This window comes from Microcaecilia unicolor, chromosome 4 (genome assembly GCF_901765095.1).
Source record: "Microcaecilia unicolor chromosome 4, aMicUni1.1, whole genome shotgun sequence".
Classification (NCBI taxonomy): domain Eukaryota; kingdom Metazoa; phylum Chordata; class Amphibia; order Gymnophiona; family Siphonopidae; genus Microcaecilia; species Microcaecilia unicolor.
The window spans coordinates 195,018,161-195,045,138 of NC_044034.1; the positions used below are offsets into that span (position 1 = coordinate 195,018,161).

General features: G+C 43.7%; 3 protein-coding genes across 4 annotated transcripts in view; 2 read left to right on the plus strand and 1 right to left on the minus strand.

Moving 5' to 3' along the window:
* Positions 1-8,349, plus strand: part of TSG101 (tumor susceptibility 101) — a 273,450-nt gene extending 265,101 nt beyond the window's left edge. The window contains exons 7-9 of the mRNA XM_030202449.1: positions 3,078-3,280; positions 5,744-5,983; positions 8,130-8,349. Coding sequence (XP_030058309.1) covers positions 3,078-3,280; positions 5,744-5,983; positions 8,130-8,219 — 533 coding nt within the window. The 3' untranslated portion in view covers positions 8,220-8,349. The remainder of the gene's footprint in view (positions 1-3,077; positions 3,281-5,743; positions 5,984-8,129) is intronic.
* GTF2H1 (general transcription factor IIH subunit 1) overlaps positions 1-26,978 on the plus strand; it is a 1,055,813-nt gene that overhangs the window by 547,968 nt on the left and 480,867 nt on the right. The gene's annotated exons all lie outside the window — the stretch shown is intronic.
* Positions 9,083-26,978, minus strand: part of LOC115468929 (L-lactate dehydrogenase A chain) — a 57,105-nt gene continuing 39,209 nt past the window's right edge. For both annotated transcript variants that reach the window (XM_030201102.1, XM_030201100.1), the window contains exons 6-8: positions 17,908-18,025; positions 10,350-10,473; positions 9,083-9,661 (exon numbers count right to left, since the gene is read on the minus strand). In XM_030201102.1, coding sequence (XP_030056962.1) covers positions 9,497-9,661; positions 10,350-10,473; positions 17,908-18,025 — 407 coding nt within the window. In that variant the 3' untranslated portion in view covers positions 9,083-9,496. The remainder of the gene's footprint in view (positions 9,662-10,349; positions 10,474-17,907; positions 18,026-26,978) is intronic.

Genomic DNA, 26,978 nt, shown 5'->3' on the forward strand with positions numbered 1-26,978 from the left:
AGATTTTGGGAATTATTCACAAAGAAACAGCCTTTCCATAATATTGCTTATAAAAAAAGTTAAAAGGAACTGGGCCAAGGATTGATCCCTGCAGCATGCCACTGGTAACACCCTTATCTTCAGAGTACATTCCATTTATTGCCTCCCACTCAACCAGTGTCTGATCCAGTGAGTTACTTTAGTCCCATATAAAGGGTATTCAGTTTGTTTATGAGTTGCTTATGTGGAACCATGTAAAAGGCCTTGATTAAATCTAAGTATACTATATCTAGCACTCTCCCCTGATCCAACTTTCTGGCCACCCAGTCAAAAAAATGAATCGGATTTGCCTGACAAGATCTACCTCTAGTAATGCCATTCTGCCTTAGATACTGTAATCTGCTGTATTCCAAGAACAGCACTAGCCTCTTTTAGCAGCATTTTCATTAAAATACTCATCACTAGCATATTGAAAATTTGCTGTACCTCTGTACATTTTATGTTTCTTTGTTTTTGAAAATACAAATATACCATAAAACAGACTACATTACAAAACAATAATAGGACCAAACTACAAAGACACACACAAACTCTTCAACCTTGTAAACAAACTGTTAGACACCACACCAGTCACAAACAACGGCAAAGACATACCAGATGTAGACAACCTTGCAAAATACTTCGAGGAGAAAATTATACAATTACGACTCAAAATACCCGCTAGCCCTATTGAATACGCCACAATTCTAGATTGTCTAGATCCAGAAGAAGGAACATACCCAGCAGACAGAACCTGGACCGAATTCGAACTACTATCAGAAGACCTCATCTCTGAAACACTTAAAAGATTTGCCAAATCCCACTGCAAACTAGACATTTGCCCAAATAACCTCATGAAATCTGCTCCTCAACAATTCATAATAGACCTAACGAGACACGTAAACTTCATGCTACAAAACGGACTTTTCCCAAAAGAAAAAGGAAAAATCTTACTCACCCCAATTCCTAAAGACACAAAGAAAAGCACGAGCGAAATAACCAATTACAGACCAGTAGCATCCATACCACTAATAACCAAAATAACTGAAGGAATGGTAACAAAACAACTCACAAACTACCTAAACAAACACTCAATACTGCATGATGCCCAATCAGGATTCCGATCAAATCATAGCACAGAAACGGTCCTAGTCACCCTCATGACCAAATTTAAACAAACAATAGCAACCGGAAAGAACATACTCCTCCTACAATTTGACACGTCAAGTGCCTTCGATATGGTTGACCACGGAATCCTATTACACATACTTGAATATTTTGGCATTGGAGGAAATGTCCTGAACTGGTTCAAGGGGTTCCTAACACAGCGTTCGTATCAAGTTACATCAAATTCAACCACATCTAATGCATGGACACCTGAATGTGGAGTACCACAAGGATCACCCCTCTCACCAACCATTTTCAACCTAATGATGATCCCTTTGGCAAAACTCCTATCAAACCATAACCTCAACTCATATATATACGCCGATGATGTAACAATATACATCCCTTTCAAACAGGACATCAAAGAAATCCATAACGAAATCAATCAAAGTCTACACATCATGAACACATGGGCAAATGCATTTCGTCTGAAATTAAATGCAGAAAAAACTCAATCCCTGATACTCATCTCCCAATACAACACGAATGAATTTACCGCCATAAACACACCAAAATTAAACCTCCCAATCTCAGAAACGCTAAAAATCCTTGGAGTCACTATCGACCGCCACTTAACACTTGAAACTCATGCAAACAATACAACTAAAAAGATGTTCTACTGCATGTGGAAACTGAAAAGAATAAGACCATTCTTCCCAAGATCCGTCTTTCGCTGCCTAGTGCAATCCCTCGTATTAAGCCATCTGGATTACTGCAACTCACTATACGCAGGTTGCAAAGAGCAAACACTGAGGAAACTTCAAACAGCCCAGAATACAGCAGCCAGACTCATCTTCGGGAAACCAAAATATGAAAGTGCAAAACCCTTACGAGAGAAGCTACACTGGCTTCCACTCAAGGAACGCATTACTTTTAAAGTATGCACGTTAATCCACAAAATCATCCACGGCGAAGCTTCAGCCTACATGTCTGAGTTAATAGACCTACCACCCAGAAACGCCAAAAGATCATCCCGAACCTTCCTCAACCTCCACTTCCCTAATTGCAAGGGCGTAAAATACAAGACGCTACACGCGTCAACCTTTTCTCACGTGGGCACGCAGTACTGGAATGCACTGCCGCGCAACCTGAGAATGATCCACGAGCAAACCTCCTTCCACAAACTATTGGACCCATCTTTTTGAAAAAATCTACGGAAAGAAGCAAAACACATAAAGCTCACACTCACTGTTCACTAATGCATCAATACATCCACTTCTGAATTCTCATCCCCCGTAGTCTCACCTCACTCATACCCTTACTCACAGAAATATGTATACCATACATAATGCCCTTTTAACCTCCCGCTGTCTCCTTCCAATGTCTCAAGGTTTGGTCCCAGTGTTTATATTCCTTAACAACACTCCGATTGTCTTGTATAACTCTTCACAATGTAATCCATAACAAGTTGTAACAAATTGTATTTCCATCATTCATATCGTATTGTAAGCCACACTGAACCCGCAAAAAGGTGGGAAAATGTGGGATACAAATGCAATAAATAAATAAATAAATATTGTGGGCTAAATAATTTAGTATTTCTTATTGAGGGAATTATCCCTATGTTTCTTTTTATTTTGTTGGATCTGTGTTCAAGTAAGTTGTAATTTTCTTTATGTAAGATTAAAATTTGCATAAGTATTTTTTTTCTAATTTACTCATCACTGAGATCAGATGAATTGGACTGATCCAAGAAATTACCATTTAATACAGAGGGAGAATGGTCTTTTAACATAGTAGTATAGTATATGATGGCAGATAGACCCACAAGGTTTATCCAGTCTGCCCAACTGTCTGCTTGTTCCTCATCATTTCCACATAGTGGATCTCAGCACCTTTCATTAAGTACAAAAAAAATAGTTACTAATAAATCTATGCATTTAATACTGCAGGTCCTACTCGAGATGGTACCATCAGCGAGGATACAATACGAGCCTCTCTTATTTCCGCTGTCAGCGATAAATTGAGATGGCGAATGAAGGAGGAGATGGATCGTGCACAAGCAGAGCTGAATGCCTTAAAAAGAACAGAAGAGGACCTGAAGAAAGGTCACCAGAAGCTTGAAGAGATGGTAACACGCCTGGACCAAGAAGTGGTATGTGTTATTAGTAGTAAGGATTTCCATATATATTTTTTTTCTTCTGTATCTTGTTCTGCTAGCTAGAGTAATTAAGACTACAATACTGAGTCAGTTCAGATGTGAATGGGACAAAGATTTTAGAGGTAAAAGATGGTGGTTATGATTTTATAGTTACTATTGCTTATCCAGCAATTTTTGTATAGATCCCTGTATTTAGGCTCGGGAAGAAACTTTTCATGGACACAGAACCAGCTCCAGATGTGTGTGGGTTTTTCTTTTTTTTCCTATTTCTGGATAAATATGTATGAGAAGATTGGACTTGATGGAACTCTGATTCTATCCACTCCTTATATAGCTAATCTGCCAACGTAGGTATCATTCAGCAGTACAAACTATAACAATAGTACAGTAACTGGTCTTCTGTTTAAGATATGTTCCGCAGTCCAACTACTGAGACATACAAGAAACTAAGCCCACTTGAGCCTAGTTAACTCCATGTAGTTTATTGCAATAACTTTGGTATTTACAAGAACGTAGTGCATGGAGGATGGTGAGAAATTAGATTTGTTTTCTATATTATTTTATTTATCTTATTTGATTGGCAGGATAAAAGTTCAATAGAAATGACCCATTTTCATTCTACTTAATTTGTATCCTGCCAATCAAAATGTATTTATTTTTCCCCATTTATGCTCCACCTATAACTAGGCGGATCACAATAAAAACCATCCTAAAGAATTTTTTTAAAAATGCATACCCCACTATGAACTAAAATATGCTGCACTAACTCTACTTGCCTCCCCAAACAGCAGGGAAGGCAAGAAGAAATAAATGAGTTGTCAAATATTTCTTAAATTGTATTAAACTTGCACTTAAATGCAGGTACCCAAGCAGCTAATTCCATAATAATGGAGCAGCCACTCAGAAAGCAGCTGCCTGTGTCTGCATAATGCACCTGGCTTCACCTTGAAACTGTCAAACATTTCACATTTTCTGATCTCAAAGGGCACACTGCCTGATATAACCACAATATCAGTGACAAATAAAAAAGGGGCAGTTGCATATATCTTCTGATGTATGAATGTCAAAACTTTAAACTGTATTCTACTTAAAACAATACAAATCAATTGCTGTAATAAATTGGTAAAGTATAAAACTTCCTAGAACAAACTGACTAAAGCAGATTGAAACAATAGGTTTTTAGTTGCTTACAAAGAATTTTTCCAAATGCATCTCTGGAGGAAGTTTGTTCCAAAATTGTGCTCAGGCTTTTGTACCAACCTTCTGAGATACCATAATGAAAGGGGACCACAAGTAGTTCTTTCTGACTTGAATGAAATGTATGTTTGGGTTTTATTAAATACTAGTAAAAAAGCCCCGTTTCTGATGCAAATGAAACGGGAGCTAGCAATGTTTTCTTCTGTGTGCATGTGGGAGTGTGTGTGTCCCTGCCCTCTCTCCCCTCCCCCCTCTGAGTCCTTCACTGTTACAGAGCCAGCGATTTGATTTCGTGCTCTGCTGTTTTCCTTCACTGACTGTGTTATAGAGAGGGCGGGGCAGACACTCATAGGGAAACCGGATATCTCGTCCCCTTCAGACTTCCGGTTGGAGGCTTCATAGAACGTTGGTGTTGCCTTTTATATAGAGAGATGCTTAGCCTTGAAGCTACTATAAAAAAAAAATCAATTAGGGTGTGTTCTATTGACTCACTTATATATGCTTTACCCAGACTGCAGAAGTGAAGGCTATGTGTCCTCTGCATGATCAGGAAGCCTTTTGTGGGATTAAAGGACAGCAGAAATACAGTTAGCAGCTGACTTGCCACTGCCACTGGCCAAAATTATATTATGGTCAAAAAGTCATGCAGTCTTTGTGGTGTCAGGTACTGGGCCAGACCTGTTCCTTCTAGGTTAACGTGTTGTGGCAGAATTTCTGAAGAATTTGAGGTTACTGTGTTCACACTAAAACTTAGGGGCCCTTTTACTACCTGGTGGTAGGGTTACCGCTAGATTTGCACACAGGAAATGAGCCCTACCACCGGGCTTGCTCGGGAGCCTAGTAGTTGTTCTGGCTTCCGGTACTAGGAAACCTTTTTTTTTTTTTTTTTCTAACGCCAGGGGCATGCCCAGTGGTAATCGGGCAGCGCTGGAGCCCTCACCACCTCCTAAATAGGAGGCAGTAAGGGCGCCAGCAGTAAATGGCAGTGCGTCAATTTTTTTTTTATTATTACCACATGGTCATTTACTGACCATTAAAAAAAAGCCCTTTTGCAGACAGCAGTAAAAGATGACATCGGCACCACCACAGGCTATTGTTTACTACAGTTTCATAAAAGGACCCTATAGAAAGCTAACCTTTTATAATAAGGAACTCCAGATGTTGGGGGATACCAATATTGGTGATATGATTTGAGCTGTGTTGTAACCTTGCATTGTCTACAGCAATATCTTGGCACGCAAGCTTTCCCTCTCATTGCAGGCAGATGTTGACAACAATATTGAACTTCTGAAAAAAAAGGATGAAGAACTCGCTGCTGCTCTGGAGAAAATGGAGAACCAGTCAGAGCAGAGTGACATAGATGAAGTTATTATTCCTACAGCCCCTCTTTATAAACAGATTTTGAACCTGTATGCAGAAGAAAATGCCATTGAAGATACTATCTTTTACTTGGGAGAAGCACTGAGACGTGGAGTATTAGACCTTGAAGTTTTCCTAAAGGTAGATTTTCATGAAGCACTAAAGTAGTTTAAGGTAGTAAGAAATATGCTATAGTTTACCTGAGTAAAGGGAACGGAATCTGCATTAGAGATAAGATTTTCTTCAAGCAAAGCCATAGTCCATCTTTAAGGTTTTACAAGGCCTTACAAAGTAGGTAAACATTCTATTACAAAATGGTTAAGGCTTTCAGTGCATTCAAGAGAAGGCACAAGCTGTGTGACTGCAGGGGGTGGGTTATGTTGTGTTATACATACACCCCCGGATTCTATATGTGGTGTTCAGAGTAGCACATATTAAATTGTGCATGCGGCCAATTTATGTGTACTACTCAATGAGCCTATTAGTGTTTAATTGTCTAATGACCAATTAAACACTAATTGGCAATAATGGGAATTTACACATGCATCTTTTTAGGTGTATTCTAAAAAGAGGCATGCATAAATATCAGCACACGTAGCCGAAAAAGAGGGCATGGCAATGGGAGGAGTGTGGACACGTCAGGGCCCTCATCAAATCTATGTGTGTGGTTATAGAATTCAGGGGAACATGCTTAGATTTAGGTGGAGGCGTTTACACCACCCATCCTATGCGCTATTCTATAAACCATGTCTGAATGTAGACATGGCTTATAGAATACTGCTAGGCATGTAAATCAGATGTGCCTAGATTTTAGTCATTATATATAGAATCCAGCCCAAAGTGCCTGCATAAAGTTAAGTTAAAATTATGCAAGCACTTTTATGATAACAATAATCAAATTAGTATCTGGGGGTTTTTTAACGTGAATAATGTTCTAAGGTGTATTGTTTTCTCCCCTGCCCTGAGAATGCCTCCTATAGTACCCAGGTACAAATTACAGTCATTGATACATGCTTAAATTTTTATTTGCATATAGAGTGAGGAATTAACAAAAAATTAAAATAAAAATGTAAGGGTGTAACAGCATTTTATCCATAAAAAGGGTTTGTTTATTCTCCATCACAGTTTTCTCTTCATAGGGTACCTTAAGTGCCTTTATAGATAGATTTGTAAAATGACCATATGCTTTTTTTTGGGGGGGGGGGGGGGGCAGGAATGGATTTGTAAGTGTAAATACATGTATATTTTTGTATTCACATAGCAACTCCACTCAAAATATGCCCCTGGGAAGGCTTATATGATGATCGTATAAAAGTAAATGCCATGTTTGGGTGCTTACCATTTTAAACCTGTGCACAATTTTATAACAGCCATTTTGTGCATGTAAGGTTCTTTATAAAAATAACCATTGTAGCCAGATCAGGGTAATCTTGAACTGTAAGAGGAGACAGTTATCCAATTAGTGTGTGCATTGTAGCATTTCTACATTTATTGGCAGCTAAAGCAGGGGTTTTAACCAGACACCCAATTTCGGGTGGGCCTGGGCCTAAAGTGGGTGGGCAGAAGACCCCACACACACACACACACACACACACATACATACCTACGAAGCTTTTTAAATAGCAGCAACCAATACACACTGCTCGTGCCATCCCCATAGCCTTCCATCTGAAGCAGCTTCCTGTTTCTGTATAGGCTGGGACTACGTCCGAAGGAAGGCTGTGCGAGCAGTGTGCATCAGGTGCTGCTGACAAATATCTATTTAAAAGGTACGCGTGAGGGAAAGTTTTTGGCTGGCAGGGCTTGGGAATCCCTGTCAGCCACATCATAGGTGTGGCTACGGGGTGGGCTTGGACTCACCCAGTGAGCTTAGGTTTAAGTTTAAAACTCTTCCCTCCTCCTATGTTTGTATTCACTTAAATCAGAGTGAGCAGAGTGTGTGCTGGAGTGGTTGCGGATAGCACTAGTAGTTTACTGTATGAAAGATATGTCTCAGGTTTGGGTCTGGTGAACTCCCAGAAGCATGGGTATTTGCATGAAGTAGGCTCCATCGAGAATATTAAAAAGATTACCCTAGGGAGAAGTTATTTATATATGTTGAAAACTCATGTTCTCTTTTAACTGTTTCTTGTTCTGCTTTTTTAATAAAAGATTGTTAAATCTTAAAAAAGGTAACCCTAGAACACAGTCTGGCTAACATAGATAAGGGTAGTAAAGTTTTAGGATTGTCAGAATTAGGCAGTCATGTTTAGATGACTAACATTGGTTCTTTCCTTTGTCTTCTTAGCATGTGCGTCTTCTCTCTCGTAAACAGTTCCAGTTGAGGGCATTAATGCAGAAGGCCCGAAAGACAGCAGGATTAAGTGACCTCTATTAAACCAGTTTCCCAAAACAGCTATGGGGTGGTTTAAATTACTTCCTGATGCAGATACTGTGACCTATAAAGTGAAGAAGGGCTGATGTGCACCTTGTATTGAAATAAAACTGGATCTAGATTTTTGATGGAACTTGGTACTTGCTGTTTGCTACTTTGTTTAGTGAGTTCAAGCTGTGCAGATCAGAGAGGAATTTGTGTTGCTTTTCATAGTGCTTATCAGTTAATCTATAATTATACTGCAAGTTGGATTAGGACCATGTAATTCTGTAAATAAGTGACCAGACTGTCAACTAACTGATCTACATATTTCAGAAGTTGAAGTCAGTACTTGACTTTTAGAAAGCCCCCTTTTTGAATCTTCATGCTATGATATGAGGATTAGAGTTGTAATGAATGTCTATTAAGACCCTGTATACAAATCCCTCTCTTCCTAAGCTGCATATCACCTCAATTTAAGATATGTATTTTCCCCTGCTACTACTACTATAGATCATTTCTATAGCGCTACCAGTCGTACGCAGCGCTTCACAACTGAACATGAAGAAAAGCAAAAGAGCTTACAGTCTAAATCTGAATTCTCTCTAAAAACCCCTTAAAATAGCTAAACAGTTTTCCATAGTGTATCCATGATGGAGTTAAACGCAAGGACAGGAGTAATAGATTATAAAACTAGCTAGATTTGTACAGTGGAGGTGGCCGGTTCAAATCCCGCTGCTGCTCCTTGTGATCTTGGGCAAGTCACTTAACTCTCCATTGCCTCAGGTACAGGCTTAGATTGTGAGCCCTCCTGGGACAGAGAAATATCCACCGTACTGCTACTACTGAAAAAGGTGTGAGCAAAATCTAAATAAATAAAAATTAACTACCACACACAAACAGCAGCAGTTTATTTGGGTGTTCAGACTGGTACTACAGCTTGAGCATATAGTGATCTTTTAAGAAAGGAAAAACAGCCTGGAAGTCACAAGGACAGCTAGGATCACAAGGCTGTACCATTACCAACAAGGTAGCCCAATGAAGTGAATTCAGAGCCCTCCAGGACAAGCAGCATGTGCTGCTGTGAGCTGGTATATGGTACATACAATGAAGCAGACTGCACAGGTAAACCTAGTTTAATAAGTCGAAGAGAATGATATCTACTGCCCTGCACATGGAGGTTGTTCAGCTAATTCAACAACTGTCTTTACACAGACAATACAGGGTTTCAGCTTTGACCTACTTGAAAATGTGCAACATACAATCCACTGTACACAAAAACTGTGTTACAAGAGGCAAACTTAAAACTGGAGCTCCTTCTGGATGCCCCACAGTGTATCTGCACTCTTCTTCAATTGAGCTTCTTCATCAGGCTTCAGGGTTATGTTCACTACATCGGTAATGCCAGTGTTGCCCAGCACACAAGGGAGGCTAAGGAAGACATCATCATGCACACCGTGCATGCCCTGGAAGAGAAAAACATGTATCTCATTCATACCTGATCCAAGGAGCTTATAGTAGTAGTAGCCGTGGAGGCTCATTTTCAAATCACATAGTAACCAATGGAACTTTGTAAATCTAAGTGCTTTGAAAATGAGCACCATTCTCTCTTTCATCAGAAGAATCACAAACATTTAGCAGGGTTATATACTGTTAAATACTGGACCACAGCCAACGCCGAAGTACTGTACAACAATAGTTTTAAAAAGAGGATGTAGGGTACTGCAGTATTAACCTAGAACTTGCATCACTAGTGCCCCCCCCCCCACCCCACCTCCCCCCCACCCCCAAAAAAAAAAAAAACACACACACACACACTTCTACAAGGAGTTTTGTCAGCTTTGGGTTTTTTTATTTTTATTATTTTACACTTGAAAAGGGCAAAGGCAGGTATTTAAAAAAAATCCCTTTAACAGGGCGGAAGAATATCAAATACAGAAGTTTTCTAAACCGCTTTCAGTATAAACTTTGAGCACCTTTTTTCAAATGCATTATAAAGCATTTCTGGAAGTGTATGCTTCTGTAGATTCTAGTAGGTTATTAAATACATAACACCATACTTTAAGTTGCAATGTTAAGTTGAAGAGGGAATCGGTAATATTCCCTAGCACTACACAAACACACATTTAAGACATGTCAGCAACTGCTGCCTACCTTGACCATAGTGGAAATGGGGTGCACCCGTCTTAGATTCTTCATAATAGTTTCTGCGAGGTCCGCAACAGAAAGGCCAATGGCCCAGGATGTATATCCCTTCAGCTTAATAACTTCATAAGCACTGCAGACAGACATTTAAACAACTTGTTAACAAGTTAGAAGCTTCTGGACACTTGTATCAATCAAGAAATGATAAGAGTGCCACGTAATTGCACAACCCTCAATCTCATAAAATTCTAATTGCAGCCGCTTATCTGTCCTGTATTCTTACCTTGTCCAAGCTTCTATTCCTCTCTGCCCTTTATGCCTAGTTCATCTCACTAGCTTCATAGTATGCTATTCTTGTTTGTAGCGTATGTAGTTTTGTTTAAACCATGCTTTCTCCTTCTGTTAAGTGTTCTCCTTCATGATTCTGAATTTAGTAAATTTTTTTGTGTAAAACGTTGCACATATACCATTCATACCTTCTATTACTGACTCACTATTCTATTAGTAAATTACAAACTGCTCCACTCTAGTAGGCCAGAACACGAGCCCTAAGACCTTCTGCTCTAACCTCTTTTCCTTCATTTTCTTCGAAGTTGTTGTCCATTTTCTCTGTCTTGGTTTTATGCTGTCCCTAGTTTGAATTGTGCAGCAATTCCAACCCCCACCCTTGTGCAGCCACTCATCTGCATAGAACTGTATCTAATGCTTGTTAATTTCTGCTTATCACTAGAGTTGCACGGGGGACAGAAATCTTACCCATCCCCGCTGGAATCTTGCCCATCCCCACCTGTCCCACTGGAATCTTACCCATTCTTGCAAGAATTTAACCTGTCCCCACTCAGTTCCCCCCCAAGAATAATTTAATGGTACATAAAAAAAATTCTAGTCAGATCTGTCTTTGGGTTTGAGCTGCAGCACTGTGGGCAAGGAAGGAACAGAAGTTGGGACTTGGAACACGCTGGTGTGCACATATAAAACTTGTCTGATTCACTGGCCCTGTATGATGAGAGGTTTTGACTCGTAACCACTCGCCTCCACCTACCCTCCTCTCTTCTCCTCCTTCCTGTACACATTAATTGATTTGATTTGCTTACTTTATTTTTGTCTATTAGATTGTAAGCTCTTTGAGCAGGGACTGTTTGTGCAGCGCTGCATACGCCTTGTAGCGCTATAAAAATGCTAAATAGTAGTAGGTTGCCACATGCATGCACCAGTAGGTCAGGCGACATCTGATGCTTGTACCTGTGTCAGAGCTGAGGTCTGTGCATCAGCCTGGGAGCAGAGAGGATTAACAGTAACAGTTGCATATTATTTGGATCTATCACCTTTTTGAAGAAATTCACTCAAGGCGATATACAGTAAGAATAGATCAAACATGAGCAATAGACAATTACGGCAGTAAAAATATTCAAAACAAAACAATACAAAGTATGGCATAGTCTACTTACAATGTCAACACAATAAGTAATAGAACATTCCTCAGCAATCCTCCAGACCGTTCAAGACGCTTGGGTTATGCACTCCCCAAGCAGAGGGAGTCTGAGAACACTAAAACTTCTTATACAAGTAGCCTGTGCAGACCTTCTACTAACCAGTATTTTCTCAGTCTCAGCAGAGGGTAGATGCTTGCAGCCTGTGCAGTGTCCTCAGTCTGGTAGGCCCGTTTGGGGTTTCTATGTTGGGTTGTAAATGTTAGAGAACCTACACTTGGATCTCTATTATAGGGTGTAAGTCCTAAGGGGCTTCTTATTCCCTGTGGGGTGTCACACCCGGGTGGCCAGGTCCCTCCCCCCTGTGCTCTTCCTCTGGAGGACTGCTTGACCTCGACTACAGACCTCGTTCTGTACCCTTGAGGCGTTTAGGCATCAGCAACGAGGTTTAAAAAAAAAAAAGTTTTTAAAAGGCGGCTATTTTGGCCGTTCTTGTGGCAGTCCAGAGATAAAACGTCTTCAAGGGCGGTTTTGCCTAGTCTGTCAGAGCACAAAGCAACTGTTTGTTTTTATTGTGTTCACGGCCATTATGTCTAAGCCGGCGTGATGTCGGTTTTGTGCGAAGCGCGGCGTTGAACTGAAAGGTGGCCAATGTAAATTTTATGGGGAGCCTATGTTGTCAGCGCTCTTGCCCCCTGTGCTTTCCCCTGAGTCGGCGGAGGTGTTGGGCGGTGGTTTGACCGCACTTTCCAGGCCGGCAACGGCAGGGCCGTTTTTGGCAGGAAACGCAGCCATTTTGGCTGCGCAGGTCGGCCTCGACGGAGCCGTTTCTGGCGGGAAGCGCAGCCAAAACATTCCGTACCGGCACCGGAGGGCCCGTGTGTGGCAGGAAGCGCGCCTAGTTTAGCCGCGGATCACGCGATGGACCTGCCACCTCGGGAGCGAGGGGGGGTCTGTCACGGAGACTGCAGGAAGTGTTGGGGCTTCAGCGTCGGGGGGGGGGGGGTCTGGCTTCCCCCCTGAGTTTGTTTGGTCTCTGTATAATGCCTGGAGAGCTGGCCCCTCTCAGGCTGTTTGTTCCCCAGAGGCTGCTAGCTCAGTGGGAGTTAAGCACCCACGGGTGGATATTTCGAAGCCTATGGAGATACTTTCTCTGCCTGGGTCGGACGTTTGGAGTGACCCAGGAGAGGAGGATCTCTTAGATGTGTCTGAGGATCAGGGTGGGCTAAGGCCTGGGGAAGATTCTTCAGTGGTTCGCATTTTTCATAAGGAGGAGTTGTTAGAGCTTATTGATCAGGTGATCTCTACTTTGAAGTTTGCTCCGGTGGCCACTCCCTCTGCGGAGGGACCCCAGGTAGATCTCTTGGTTAAGGGGATTCGGAGAGCCTCCCGTTCCTTTCCCATGAATTCAGACATTAGGGACATGGTTTTTCAGGAATGGTCTGTGCCGGAGGCTGCTTGTAAGGTTCTAGGGCTATGGCGTGGCATCCCTTGCCTCCAGAAGATTTGGCCCTGCTGAAACCACCTACTGTGGATGCGGTGGTTACGGCAGTTACTAAGGCTACAGCCATTCCGGTGGACGGCGGTACAGCCTTACGGGATCCTCAGGATAGGAAGCTAGAGTCCTTTCTGAAGCCCAGCTTTGATTTGTCGGCTTTGGCCTTGCAAGCCTCAGAGGGTTTCCGTTGGGCGGAGAAGCTCTTGGATGAGCCTGCGTTAGATAGGACTGGTTTGGTTCAGGACCTGGCTAAACTGGAGATGGGGTCTTCGTTTTTGGCAGACACCCTTTATGATTTGCTAAGGGCTTCGGCTAAGAATATGGCTCTGGCGGTGACGGCTCGCAGGGCTCTTTGGCTTAGGGGCTGGGTGGCAGATGTGGCCTGTAAAGCAAAGTTGTGTTCTCTACCTTTTAAAGGTTGTTTGGAGAGGACTTGGATAAACTGATGAGTGGTCTTGGGGATACCAAGGTCTCACGGTTGCCGGAGTTACGGCCTAAGGCAGCTAGTCGAGGTGGCTCGGCTAGAGGTCAGTTTAAGGACGCGAGGCGGTACAGGCCGGGCAGATTTGTCTCCTTCTAAAAGCCAGTTTTTCCAGCGGACACAGTCCTTTTGAGGGGGTCGTCGAGGAGGTCGGGACTCCTCTGGAGGTGCCGGAAATGGTAATAAGTCCTCCTTATGAAGGTGTGCGGGTCCAGCCTCTGGCGAAGGTCGGGGCGCAACTTCGTCTGTTTTATCAGGGGTGAACCCAAATTACTTCAGATTAGTGGGTGCTGGAGGTCGTTCGCGATGGTTATGCGCTCGAGTTCGAGCACCCGCTGCCGGATCTGTTTCTTCCCTCTCCTTGTCACTCTCGAGTCAAGTTAAAGGCTATTCAAGAGACTCTGGGTTGCTTAATCCAGTTGGGAGCCGTGGTACCCGTTCCTCGGCACGAGCTGGGAATGGGTTGTTGTTCTGTTTACTTTGTGGTGCCGAAGGAGGACCAGTTTCGACCCATTTTAGATCTCAAGAGGGTCAATGGGGTGTTCAAGGTGCCATCCTTCCGCATGGAGACTCTCCGCTCGGTCATAGTGGCGGTTCATCAGGGAGAACTTCTCACGTTACTGGATCTCACGGAAGTGTATCTGCATGTGCCGATTCGAGAGGCCCATTAGCGTTTCCTTCGTTTTGCTGTTTTAGGGGGAGGAATTTTCAGTTCTGTGCTCTGCCTTTTGGTCTGGCAACGGCTCCACGCACCTTCTCCAAGATAATGGTGGTGGAAGCAGCAGCTTTGCGGAGGCAGGGAATTCTGGTTCATCCGTATCTGGACGACTGGTTGATCCGGGCGAAGTCTCGGGCTCACAGTGTGGCGGCGACGGCTCAGGTGGTCACGTTTCTGGAATCGCTCGGATGGGTAGTGAATGTAGTCAAAAGGCAGTTGATCCCAACGCAGAGTCTGGAGTACTTGGGAGTGCGGTTCGACACGGCAGTGGGTCGTGTTTTTCTGCCGGATTCTCGGATCGCCTCTCTTCAGCAGCAGGTCCGGCTGTTAATGTCCATTCAGAGTCCGACTGTTCGAATGTACCTTCGGGTTCTGGGCCTCATGGCAGCGACAACAGAGGTAGTACCATGGGCCAGGGCGCATATGCGTCAGCTTCAGGCGGCTCTGTTGTCCCGGTGGCCTCCTAAGTTTGGAGTTGCGGTTGCCATTGAGGGGGGCTCCTCGGCGCAGTCTCCAGTGGTGGCTGTGCTCGGCCCATCGGAAAAAGGGCATGCCGTTGGAACCTCCGCAGTGGGTGATTCTGGTAATGGATGCCAGTCTGCTGGGCTGGGGAGCTCAGTGTCTCGGTCGGTCCGCACAGGGGCGGTGATCGACGGAGGAAGCTCAGTGGTCTATCAACCGGTTGGAGACGAGGGCGATTCGGCTAGCTCTGCTGGCGTTTCGCTCAAGTGTGGTCGTTAAGGCGGTAAGAGTCATGTCCGACAATGCGACAGCGGTAGCGTATGTCAACCTGCAGCGCGGTTGGCAATCGAGACAGCTCTGCTGAGTTGAAAGGCATCTAGTGCAGATTTTGGTGGCGCACGTGGCCGGGGTGGACAACGTGAACGCCAATTTTCTAAGCAGACACATGTTGGACCCCGGAGAATGGTCTCTGCACCGGTCGGTGTTCGACCAGATAGTTCTAAAGTGGGTAATGCCAGTAGTGGATCTCATGGCATCGGCACCGAATGCTCAGGTTCCTCGGTATTTCAGTCAGCGTCGGGATCCGCGAGCAGAAGGGATCGATGCGTGGCCTCAGCGGGTATTGCTGTAGGTGTTTCCCCCGTGGCCCTTGATAGGTCGAGTCCTACAGAGGGTAAAATGTCATGTGGGTCCGGTGTTGTTGGTGGCTCCAAATTGGCCGCGTTGGCTGTGGTTCGGGGATCTGATGCGCTTGTTAGAAGGCGAGCCTTTGTGGCTGGGGGGCTCGGTGCTGTTGTGTCAGGGTCCAATTGTCATGCCGGATCCGTTCTCTCTTACGGTGTGGCCCTTGAGAGGGAACGGTTGAGAAGGAAAGGGTTTCCCCCTCAGGTGATTCAGACGATGCTGCAGTCTTGCAAACGTTCGACGTCTTTGGCCTATGTGCATGTGTGGTGCATATTTGAAGATTAGTGTGGGGACCGGGCATGTATCCCTTCGACAGCTTCTGTGGCGTGCATTTTAGATTTCTTGCAGGATGGTTTTGAGAAGGGCCTTTCATTGTCATCTTTGAAGGTGCAGCTGGCTGCTTTGGCGTGTTTTCGGGGTAAGGTACAGGGCAGGTCGGTTGCGACTTCCCCGGATGTGGTCCATTTTTTGAGGGGGGTGAAGTTGCTTCGTCCTCTTCAGCGGCCAGTAGTTCCTCAGTGGGATCTTAACATCGTTCTTGACTCTTTGGCAGGTTCTCCTTTTGAGCCCTTGGAGTCTTGTTCAATAAAAGACCTTACTATGAAGGTGGTCTTTTTGGTATATATCGTCGGCTCGCTGGATTTCGGAACTTCAGGCTCTTTCATGTAGGCCTCCGTTTCTGTGGTTTTCTAAGGAAAAGGTTTCACTGCGTCCAGTGCCTTCGTTTTTGCCTAAGGTGGTATCCTCCTTTCATGACAATCAGGTGATTCGTTACCGGTCTTGGGGGTCCGGACAGGGGATGCTTCTCAGCGTCGTTTGGCGAAATTGGATGTGCGCAGAGTGTTGAAGGTTTACTTGCGCAGGTCGGAGGAATTCAGGTCTTCGGACAGGTTATTTGTCCTTCATGGGGGGGCCCAAGAAGGGAGCGGCTGCTTCTAAGGCATCTATAGCTCGGTGGTTGAAGGATGCCATCTCTTCGGCTTACATATTGCATGGCCGTACGGTGCCGGTGGGGCTCAAGGCACATTCCTCTAGGCGGATGGCGGCTTCTTGGGCAGAGAGTAGTTTTGTTCCACCGGTGGACATTTGTAGAGCGGCGATGTGGTCCTCCCTGCATTCTTTTGTCAAACATTACAGAGTGGATGTACAGGCAAGGGAGGATGCCAGTTTTGGAGCTGCAGTCCTGCCCTCTGGGCTTCGCAGGTCCCACCCTCAGATGTGTTTACTGCTTTGGTACGTCCCAAGTGTCTTCAACGGTCTGGAGGATTGCTGAGGAAGGTGAAATTAGGCCTTACCTGGTCCTCCAGACCATTCAAGAGCCCACCCAGTGTATCGGACAGTTCAGTATGATAATTTCTTTAGACTTCAGTTGCTGATATTTCTAGTAGCTCCTGTGATTTGGGTCCTGGAGTTTTACTAAGGGCAGTTTTGTGGTACCGTTTGTGCCCATCTGCAGTTGAATTCCCCGTCTTAAGGGGAGGAGATCTGAGTGTGGATTCAGTGGTTTTGTTTAGGTGGAGGTGTTTTGTTCCTCTGCTTTGTTACTGTTTTACTGGTTAGTAGAAGGTCTGCACAGGCTACTTGTATAAGAAGTTTTAGTGTTCTCAGTCTCCCTCTGCTGGTAGGAGTGCATAACCCAAGCGTCTTGAACGGTCTGGAGGATCTAGAGGAAAGAAAATTATCAGGTAAGGCCTAATTTCACCTTTTAATTGATATTAAAGGGTAAAGCAAAGATGTAACATATAGATAGGTAAGAGTAAAAAGAGTTAGAAAGTAAGGTGACTGATTTAAAGAAAGTTAAACATGAGGTCAGAGAGATGGCTAAATATCTCAGCTAGGGTAGGAGTGGATGAATGTCCTACTGCAGTATGTGCAGCTTGAGTCACTGCGTGTGTGTCACTGTCTGGCCTCCCTGGGAAGGCTGCCCTATCCGTCCACATCTCAAAGTCTTAGAGTTGTGAGGTAAGACTTTGAGATGTGGACGGATAGGGCAGCCTTCCCAGGCAATACAGTGCTTCTCAAGCCTGTCCTGGCAGCACTTAGCCAGTCAGGTTTTCAGGATTACCACAATAAATATGCAGCTTCTGGATGGTGCCTGTTCAATTCTAGTGCCCATTCTTTAAAAAGTAGATGGTCCTAGAGAAGGCTAAAACTTGTTCTAGTTAAGACAGACTAGACTGTACACAGGCTCTCTTGATTACACAAATTTATTTTGTCAACTGAAGAAAGGGGTTCTAACATGCTGGAAAGACTATTGCCACACAGTAAGTTTAAAAAAAAAATTCCTCATGTACCTGTCTACCACCTGCTTGTGAACTTGTTTCCATTTTTCTGGGTCATGATCAGTTCCCATCTCTGGGCACAGAGATTTCAGAGAGACCCCAGCGACATTCATCCCACTCCACACAGGCACTGTGATGACAAACATTTTTAGTAAGTGCCTCAAAGGGAGTAAGACCCCCATCATCCTATTCCAACAGTCTTGTTTTAGACATGTTTCCCAGTAATCCTTTTTTTTTTTTTTTTTTTTTAAATCTTATTTAGCAGCCCATCGTTATAAATTAAGTTCAAGAGAATTAGAAAACATTTTAAATAAAAATAGGATCCATGGCTCTTACTGCTGCCAAATATTCACTATAAACAAAAGGCAAGGCTAGAAAGACCCAAGTATTTTAACAGGCATCAACTGCAAATAGAACTGGAACTAGCCCTGATGTACATGTCTTAAATTAAATGAAAGAAACGAGTCAGTGAAACCTAAACAAGCCCTAAAGCAGAAATCCATCACTTGCACCTGCACAATCCAAAAGCAACCATACATACTTGCAGGCTTCTTAAAAGGTTTAATGTATAGTTCTATTAAAAGTCATATCCTGGACTATCAGAAAGCCTTCACATAGCACATCCTTAGGGATGAAGGTTGTGTACTATACATATCTAAGTAAAGATGAAATAAATAATGGAGGCTCAGGTGCTTACCCTTTTCTGGTTCTTATTTGAAGAAATTTAGGTTCATTGTCAATAAATATTTTTCCCCATAGCTTTTGAATAAAGCCTTAGGGGGTCTTTTACTTAGGCGCGCTAGTGTTTTAGCGCTCATTAAAAATAGGCATGTGCTCCACTTTGGGGTCAAGAGTCCTCTCAGTAGTGTCTGGTTACCATTAAGGGGAAATGTATCATTTAGGCCGGAAGATGAGAATGGAGCCTTTCATTCTTTAGTAGACAGAAGGGTGACCCAGTTAGAGAGTTTGATAAATGAAGATGGATCTTTACTATCGTATCTAGATTTTTCTGCGCGTTGTGGGCAGGGTGCATACACATGGTTGGCTTATAGGCAGTTGTCTCACTATGTTCAAGCCATGCCAAAGGGCAGTTTGCAACCGAGGTTTGGGAGGCAGTTAAGAGAATTGCTAGAAGGAGATGCAGCGGGGTAAATATCAATGTCTTGAAGCTTGACATCTGATTAACATATGTACAGCTTGGAGAAGAGACGGCTGAGGGGAGATATGATAGAAGTGTATAAAATAATGAGTGGAATGGATCGGGTGGATGTGAAGCGACTGTTCACGCTATCCAAAAATACTAGGACTAGAGGGCATGAGTTGAAGCTACAGTGTGGTAAATTTAAAACGAATCGGAGAAAATTTTTCTTCACCCAACGTGTAATTAGACTCTGGAATTCGCTGCCGGAGAACATGGTACGGGCGGTTAGCTTGACGGAGTTTAAAAAGGGGTTAGATAGATTCCTAAAGGACAAGTCCATAGACCGCTATTAAATGGACTTGGAAAAATTCCGCATTTTTAGGTATAACTTGTCTGGAATGTTTTTACGTTTGGGGAGCGTGCCAGGTGCCCTTGACCTGGATTGGCCACTGTCGGTGACAGGATGCTGGGCTAGATGGACCTTTGGTCTTTCCCAGTATGGCACTACTTATGTACTTATGGCTCTTTAGGTAGGCTATCACAACTTATTAGACTGTAAGCTCTCTATTTGACTGTAAGCTCTTTGAGCAGGGATTGTCTTTCTTCTATGTTTGTGCAGCGCTGCGTACGCCTTGTAGCGCTATAGAAATGCTAAATAGTAGTAGTAGTAGGATCTGACCGAAGTCGCATGTAGCTGGAGTAGAGAGGTGGGTAAAAATATCTCAGCACAATTGTTATCAGCGGCTCTTCAGAGTGGCATGAGCATAGTGCGGAATTGCAGGAGTGTCACTTTCGAACTTTACACCGTATTTTTCTCAGAGACAAGCTTATCGTGCGGGGCTCACGGCTACACAATGTTGTAGAAAGTGTAGGAGGTTAGAGGCGACATTTTTTCATGGTATTTGGCAATGCAGAAAGATCTCACTGTTTTGGTCGGTGATTGGAAGGTATCTGGATAGGGTGTTAGGGCGAAAGATTATATTAACTTTTGAAAGAGCTATATTTAGTGCTCCGAGCTTGTGGCTGGGAGCTACAAGGGGGGAGAAATTGTTCCTTGGGAAAGCTTGTATACTAGGGAAGAAATGTATCCTCCTTTACTGGACTCGGGATTGCCCACCCTCCTTCTGGCACTGGAGGAATAGGCTTCATGAGTTGCTGACTTGGGAGGCCAGAGGAGCGGGTCTGTCGCTGGGAAGGCAACGGAGGTTTCTTGAAGTGTGGGGGGCATATATAAGTACCATTTCTCCACAGGCGAGGAGTCAAATTCTGAATAGGCTTCCATGGGATAAATGAGACATAGGTAGGAGTATTGAGCAGTGCTTAGGGACTGGGGGGGGGGGGGGGAGGGGGGATAATAAGGGAGTTGGGGTGGGTAGGTGGGGGAGGGTAAAAGGGGAGAAATTTGAATGCAATACACTGTAAATGTGTATTAATAGACATGTTATGACTATTTTTTATAGGGTACAACTTAGAAATGCATTGCAGGTTAGCTTATTACGGGGGGGGGGCATTGTTGCAAAGTCTATACAGTAATTTAAATTGTTGGGTTGTAGAGAGGGTAAGAGTCAGGGGAGAAAAATGTTAAAAGATTGATGACTGGTTCTTTCTGGCATTGCATATGATTTGAATTGAATTGCTGTTTGCCTATATTAGTGGGTACGTATTATTGTGAATTGTCATCAATAAAAACTGTTGAAACATAAGAATAGGAACGTGCTGAACTCTAAAGGCATCCATAGGAATACATTGGTGTCTTTAGTGTGTGCCTATTTTTAACGAGCGTCAAAAATGCCAGTGTGCCTAACTAAAAGACCCCCTTAGTGATGTTTTGATATTCCCCATACTAACCAATACTTAGCCGGAGCTGGTAAGTTAAAAATGCTGACCATCGCCAGCTAAATTAGCCCTGGACAGTGTTGGGCCATCTGCAAGTACCAGCGCTGAAAATCCAGGGCTAATTCCAGAAGTAGTGACTGCCGAAGCTTATGCAGGTCCTCGCCGATACTCAGCTGGGGCCTGCATAACTTAATTTTTAACCCCCCTCCAAGTAGAAGCTGACCAAATTTTGGTTGGTGCCAAAATGACCCAAAATCCTTTTTCTGCATGGTTCTGGCCGAACGGTTATTTAAAATTTTCGGCCCAGTTTTTAGTTACTAACAAAGTAGCTTTTAGCACCTCCAAAATAGGAGGCAGTAAGTGCTCCCATGTTAACTCTGGCTTATCCAGTTAGCGTGCATTAATCTTAACACGCTAGCCAAAACAAAAATGCGTATAGTGCAATCTGCTTAAGTGCAAGGGTCTGGGACCAAAGAAATGCATGCAGTTAACCAGTGCAATCCGCTTAAGTGCAAGGGTCTGGGACCAAAGAAATGCATGCAGTTAACCAGAGCTTGCACTTAACCGTTGTGACCCAAAGAAGCTTGACATCTGATTAACATATGTACAGTACTGTTTATTATTATATGTACAGTATACAGTCTCAGTTAACTGACATTAGGCTGGCTTGAAGTAATCAGTTATAGTCCTCTGTACACTCTTGGGTCTGTGAGTTCCAAACACTACGTCTGTCAGACAGTCATAGCACTGACATCCAGTGGCCTCCAGATAGGCCCGCACAGTGTTGGGACTCTCCAGCAAGAGCAAAAGTGACAGGAGGAGGTTGTTGAATTTCATCAGCATATGCCTCGCTGCTCATGTTCCATCATCAGCCGTTGTTGCCTGCATGTAGGAGCATATCTCAACATCAATGCTGTCTTCAGCTGTTTGCAGATCGTAATCAACAGCTACGTAGTGATGGAACTCCTCTTCAGTAAAACCGGCTGGGATGTCAATAACATCTTCAGCTGACGTGTTTGCAACAGCTGCACCTGTTTCTTCCCTCTCCACATCCTTAAAGCTTGCCCGCCTGTAGCAGTTCACAATGGTTGCTAGGCTTCTTTCTGCATACTACTACTACTACTTAGCATTTCTATAGCGCTGCCAGGGTTACGCAGCGCTGTACAAGTTTAAACATGGGGAAGGACAGTCCCTGCTCAAGAGAGCTTACAATCTAAAGGTAAAAACTATGTAGTCAGTGTAGGTATCAGGAATGGGAAGGTGGTTAGGCGCCAAAAGCAAGGGAGAAGAGGTGGGCCTTGAGTAAGGACTTGAAAATGGGCAGGGAGGGCGCATGGCGTATGGGCTCAGGAAGTCTGTTCCAGGCATAAGGTGATGCGAGGCAGAAGGGGCGGAGTCTGGAGTTAGCATAAGTACATAAGTAGTGCCATACTGGGAAAGACCAAAGGTCCATCTAGCCCAGCATCCTGTCACCGACAGTGGCCAATCCAGGTCAAGGGCACCTGGCACGCTCCCCAAACGTAAAAACATTCCAGACAAGTTATACCTAAAAATGCGGAATTTTTCCAAGTCCATTTAATAGCGGTCTATGGACTTGTCCTTTAGGAATCTATCTAACCCCTTTTTAAACTCCGTCAAGCTAACCGCCCGTACCACGTTCTCCGGCAACGAATTCCAGAGTCTAATTACACGTTGGGTGAAGAAAAATTTTCTCCGATTCGTTTTAAATTTACCACACTGTAGCTTCAACTCATGCCCTCTAGTCCTAGTATTTTTGGATAGCGTGAACAGTCGCTTCACATCCACCCGATCCATTCCACTCATTATTTTATACACTTCTATCATATCTCCCCTCAGCCGTCTCTTCTCCAAGCTGAAAAGCCCTAGCCTTCTCAGCCTCTCTTCATAGGAAAGTCGTCCCATCCCCACTATCATTTTCGTCGCCCTTCGCTGTACCTTTTCCAATTCTACTATATCTTTTTTGAGATACGGAGACCAGTACTGAACACAATACTCCAGGTGCGGTCGCACCATGGAGCGATACAACGGCATTATAACATCCGCACACCTGGACTCCATACCCTTCCTAATAACACCCAACATTCTATTCGCTTTCCTAGCCGCAGCAGCACACTGAGCAGAAGGTTTCAGCGTATCATCGACGACGACACCCAGATCCCTTTCTTGATCCGTAACTCCTAACGCGGAACCTTGCAAGACGTAGCTATAATTCGGGTTCCTCTTACCCACATGCATCACTTTGCACTTGTCAACATTGAACTTCATCTGCCACTTGCACGCCCATTCTCCCAGTCTCGCAAGGTCCTCCTGTAATCGTTCACATTCCTCCTGCGACTTGACGACCCTGAATAATTTTGTGTCATCGGCGAATTTAATTACCTCGCTAGTTACTCCCATCTCTAGGTCATTTATAAATACATTAAAAAGCAACGGACCCAGCACAGACCCCTGCGGGACCCCACTAACTACCCTCCTCCACTGAGAATACTGGCCACGCAATCCTACTCTCTGCTTCCTATCTTTCAACCAGTTCTTAATCCATAATAATACCCTACCTCCGATTCCATGACTCTGCAATTTCTTCAGGAGTCTTTCGTGCGGCACTTTGTCAAACGCCTTCTGAAAATCCAGATATACAATATCAACCGGCTCCCCATTGTCCACATGTTTGCTTACCCCCTCAAAAAAATGCATTAGATTGGTGAGGCAAGACTTCCCTTTACTAAATCCGTGCTGACTTTGTCTCATCAGTCCATGTTTTTGTATATGCTCTGCAATTTTATTCTTAATAATAGCCTCCACCATCTTGCCCGGCACCGACGTCAGACTCACCGGTCTATAATTTCCCGGATCTCCTCTGGAACCCTTCTTAAAAATCGGAGTAACATTGGCTACCCTCCAGTCTTCCGGTACTACACTCGATTTTAGGGACAGATTGCATATTTCTAACAGTAGCTCCGCAAGTTCATTTTTTAGTTCTATTAATACTCTGGGATGAATACCATCAGGTCCCGGTGATTTACTACTCTTCAGCTTGCTGAACTGACCCATTACATCCTCCAAGGTTACAGAGAATTTGTTTAGTTTCTCCGACTCCCCCGCTTCAAATATTCTTTCCGGCACCGGTGTCCCCCCCAAATCCTCCTCGGTGAAGACCGAAGCAAAGAATTCATTTAATTTCTCCGCTACGGCTTTGTCCTCCTTGATCGCCCCTTTAACACCATTTTCGTCCAGCGGCCCAACCGACTCTTTGGCCGGTTTCCTGCTTTTAATGTATCTAAAAAAATTTTTACTATGTATTTTTGCTTCCAACGCTAATTTCTTCTCAAAGTCCTTTTTTGCCCTCCTTATCTCCGCTTTGCATTTGGCTTGGCATTCCTTATGATCTATCCTGTTACTTTCAGTTGGTTCTCTTCTCCACTTTCTGAAGGATTGTTTTTTGGCTCTAATGATTTCCTTTATCTTACTGTTTAGCCACGCCGGCTGACGTTTAGTCTTTTTTCCCTTTTTTCTAATACGTGGAATATATTTGTCCTGAACCTCCAGGATGGTGTTTTTAAACAGCATCCACGCCTGATGCAAGTTTTTTACTCTGCGAGCTGCTCCTTTCAGTCTTTTTTTCACCATTTTTCTCATTTTGTCGTAATCACCTTTTCTATAGTTAAACGCTAGCGTACTTGATTTCCTAGTTTCACTTCCTTCAATGCCAATATCAAAACCGATCATATTATGATTACTGTTATCAAGCGGCCCTCGTATCGTTACCCCCTGCACTAGATCATGAGCGCCACTAAGGACTAAGTCTAGTATTTTTCCTTCTCTTGTCGGCTCCTGAACTAGCTGTTCCATGAAGCTGTCCTTGATTTCATCAAGAAATCTTATGTCCCTTGCGTGTACAGATGTTACATTAACCCAGTCTATATGCGGGTAATTGAAATCCCCCATTATTATTGTGTTGCCCAGTTTGTTTGCGTCCCTGATTTCCTTTAACATTTCCGCATCCGTCTGTTCGTCCTGGCCAGGCGGACGGTAGTACACTCCTATCACTATCCTTTTCCCCTTTGCACATGGAATTTCAATCCACAGTGATTCCAAGGAGTGTTTTGTTTCCTGCAGAATTTTCAATCTATTTGATTCAAGGCTCTCGTTAATATACAATGCTACCCCTCCACCAATCCGATTCACCCTATCACTACGATATAATTTATACCCCGGTATGACAGTGTCCCACTGGTTATCCTCCTTCCACCAGGTCTCAGAGATGCCTATTATATCTAATTTTTCATTTAGTGCAATATATTCCAACTCCCCCATCTTATTTCTTAGGCTCCTGGCATTCGCATATAGACATTTCAAACTATGTTTGTTGTTCCTAAGTACATCATGCTTAGTACTTGACAGTATTAATTGGCAATCTTTTGTCTGATTTTTATTGTTATTTAAAGATACCCAATCTACTACAATCTCTTTTGCAACCTCACTATCAGGATACTCTATCTTCCCTGTTATGGTGATATCTTTGAAAGATACCTTATCCCGAACCATGCTCTTTTGAGCGACTGTCGGCCTTCCCCCCATTTCTAGCATATGTAGGGAATCCAACAGTGATAGATTACGAGCCAATTCAACAGCACGTTTAACCTTCCCAGTCTGGTCATCCATAACGCTCATCAGATGACACAGCACAAGAGCCCGATAATGTTTGAAATTGGCTATTATGCCCTGATCCAGAGGTTGGATCAGAAAGGTGTTTGGTGGCAGGAAGACCACCTTGACATTAGACAGCCTGACATCATCCCTGTGTGCAGCACAGTTATCACAAAGCAGCAAAATCTGATGCTTTTGTGCCTCTAACTTCTTTAGCCACTGCTTCCAAATTTCCCCAGTCACCCACGAATTTGCGTTAGCCTCGTATGACATAGGAAGTCGCTTAACTCTCTTGAAGCAACGGGGCTGTTTGCTCTTTCCAATGACGAGGGGTTCCAACTTCTCACTCCCATCCATATTGCAGCAAAAGAGGATTGTCAGTCGGTCCTTCAATGTTTTACCTCCAGTAGTTTCGGCATGTTTGAATGCAAGTGTTCCATCAGGAATCGCTTGCCAGTAGAGACCATTTTCGTCAGCATTGAAAATGTCACGAGGTGCAAACTCCTTCAAGATGGTAGGAAGAACTGAAACAACCCAATTTTCAGCACCAAAGTCATCGGCGTCTTGTTTCTCACCATGCTGTTTCTTGAATTTTATGCTGTTCCTTTCCTTCCATCTTTCCAACCATCCAACAGTGGCTTTGAATTCAGTCAGTCCAAGACTTTCTGCTACCTGGTTAGCTTTCTCCATAAGCAGTGGACCACTGACAGGAAACTGCTCCTGACTCAAAAAAACCACCGAAGAAAAGCATCTTCTACCTCCTCAGCTTTTCCCACACGTTTTCGTTTCCATTGTGGATTTGTATTGTTTTGCCAGTCTTCTAGAAGCTGGTCTTTCTGCTTCAAGACACGTGAAATTTGACTGGGATTGACACCATATTCTTTAGCAATAGATGCTTGGTTTTCTAATTTAAGAACTTCTATTCGTTCAGCCAGTGTTAAAGTCTTACAGTTCTGCCGCCGTGACGACAAGAACCCCGGTGCATGCTCCAACAACATTCTTTCCCCTAATGTGCCTGGGGCAGTTAAAGAGTCGGTAAATTTGAAATCTCGGTTGTCACGTGCCACTCGGCTTCCATATTCCATGCACGCGCTTATGCGGAGTCTTTCCTGCAGAGGAGTGGTCTTGAACCATGCATATAAGCGAATCTTGCACTGATCAGTGGTGCGCTAAAATGAAGTTTGTCCCCATAGAAATTGATGGTGCCAAAAATGGGACCGAAGTACAGCATGCAGTTAAAGAGCATGCTCTTATCCAATGTGCACTTAAATGGAGTGCACTGTATACATATATATATATATATATATATATATATATATATATATATATATATATATATATATATATAATTACCAATGCTACTTAAAAAAAAAGTTTGGAAACATGCAGGTTAATGTGCACAAAAAGGCAAAATACTGCAAAATGTTTTAAATCGTTC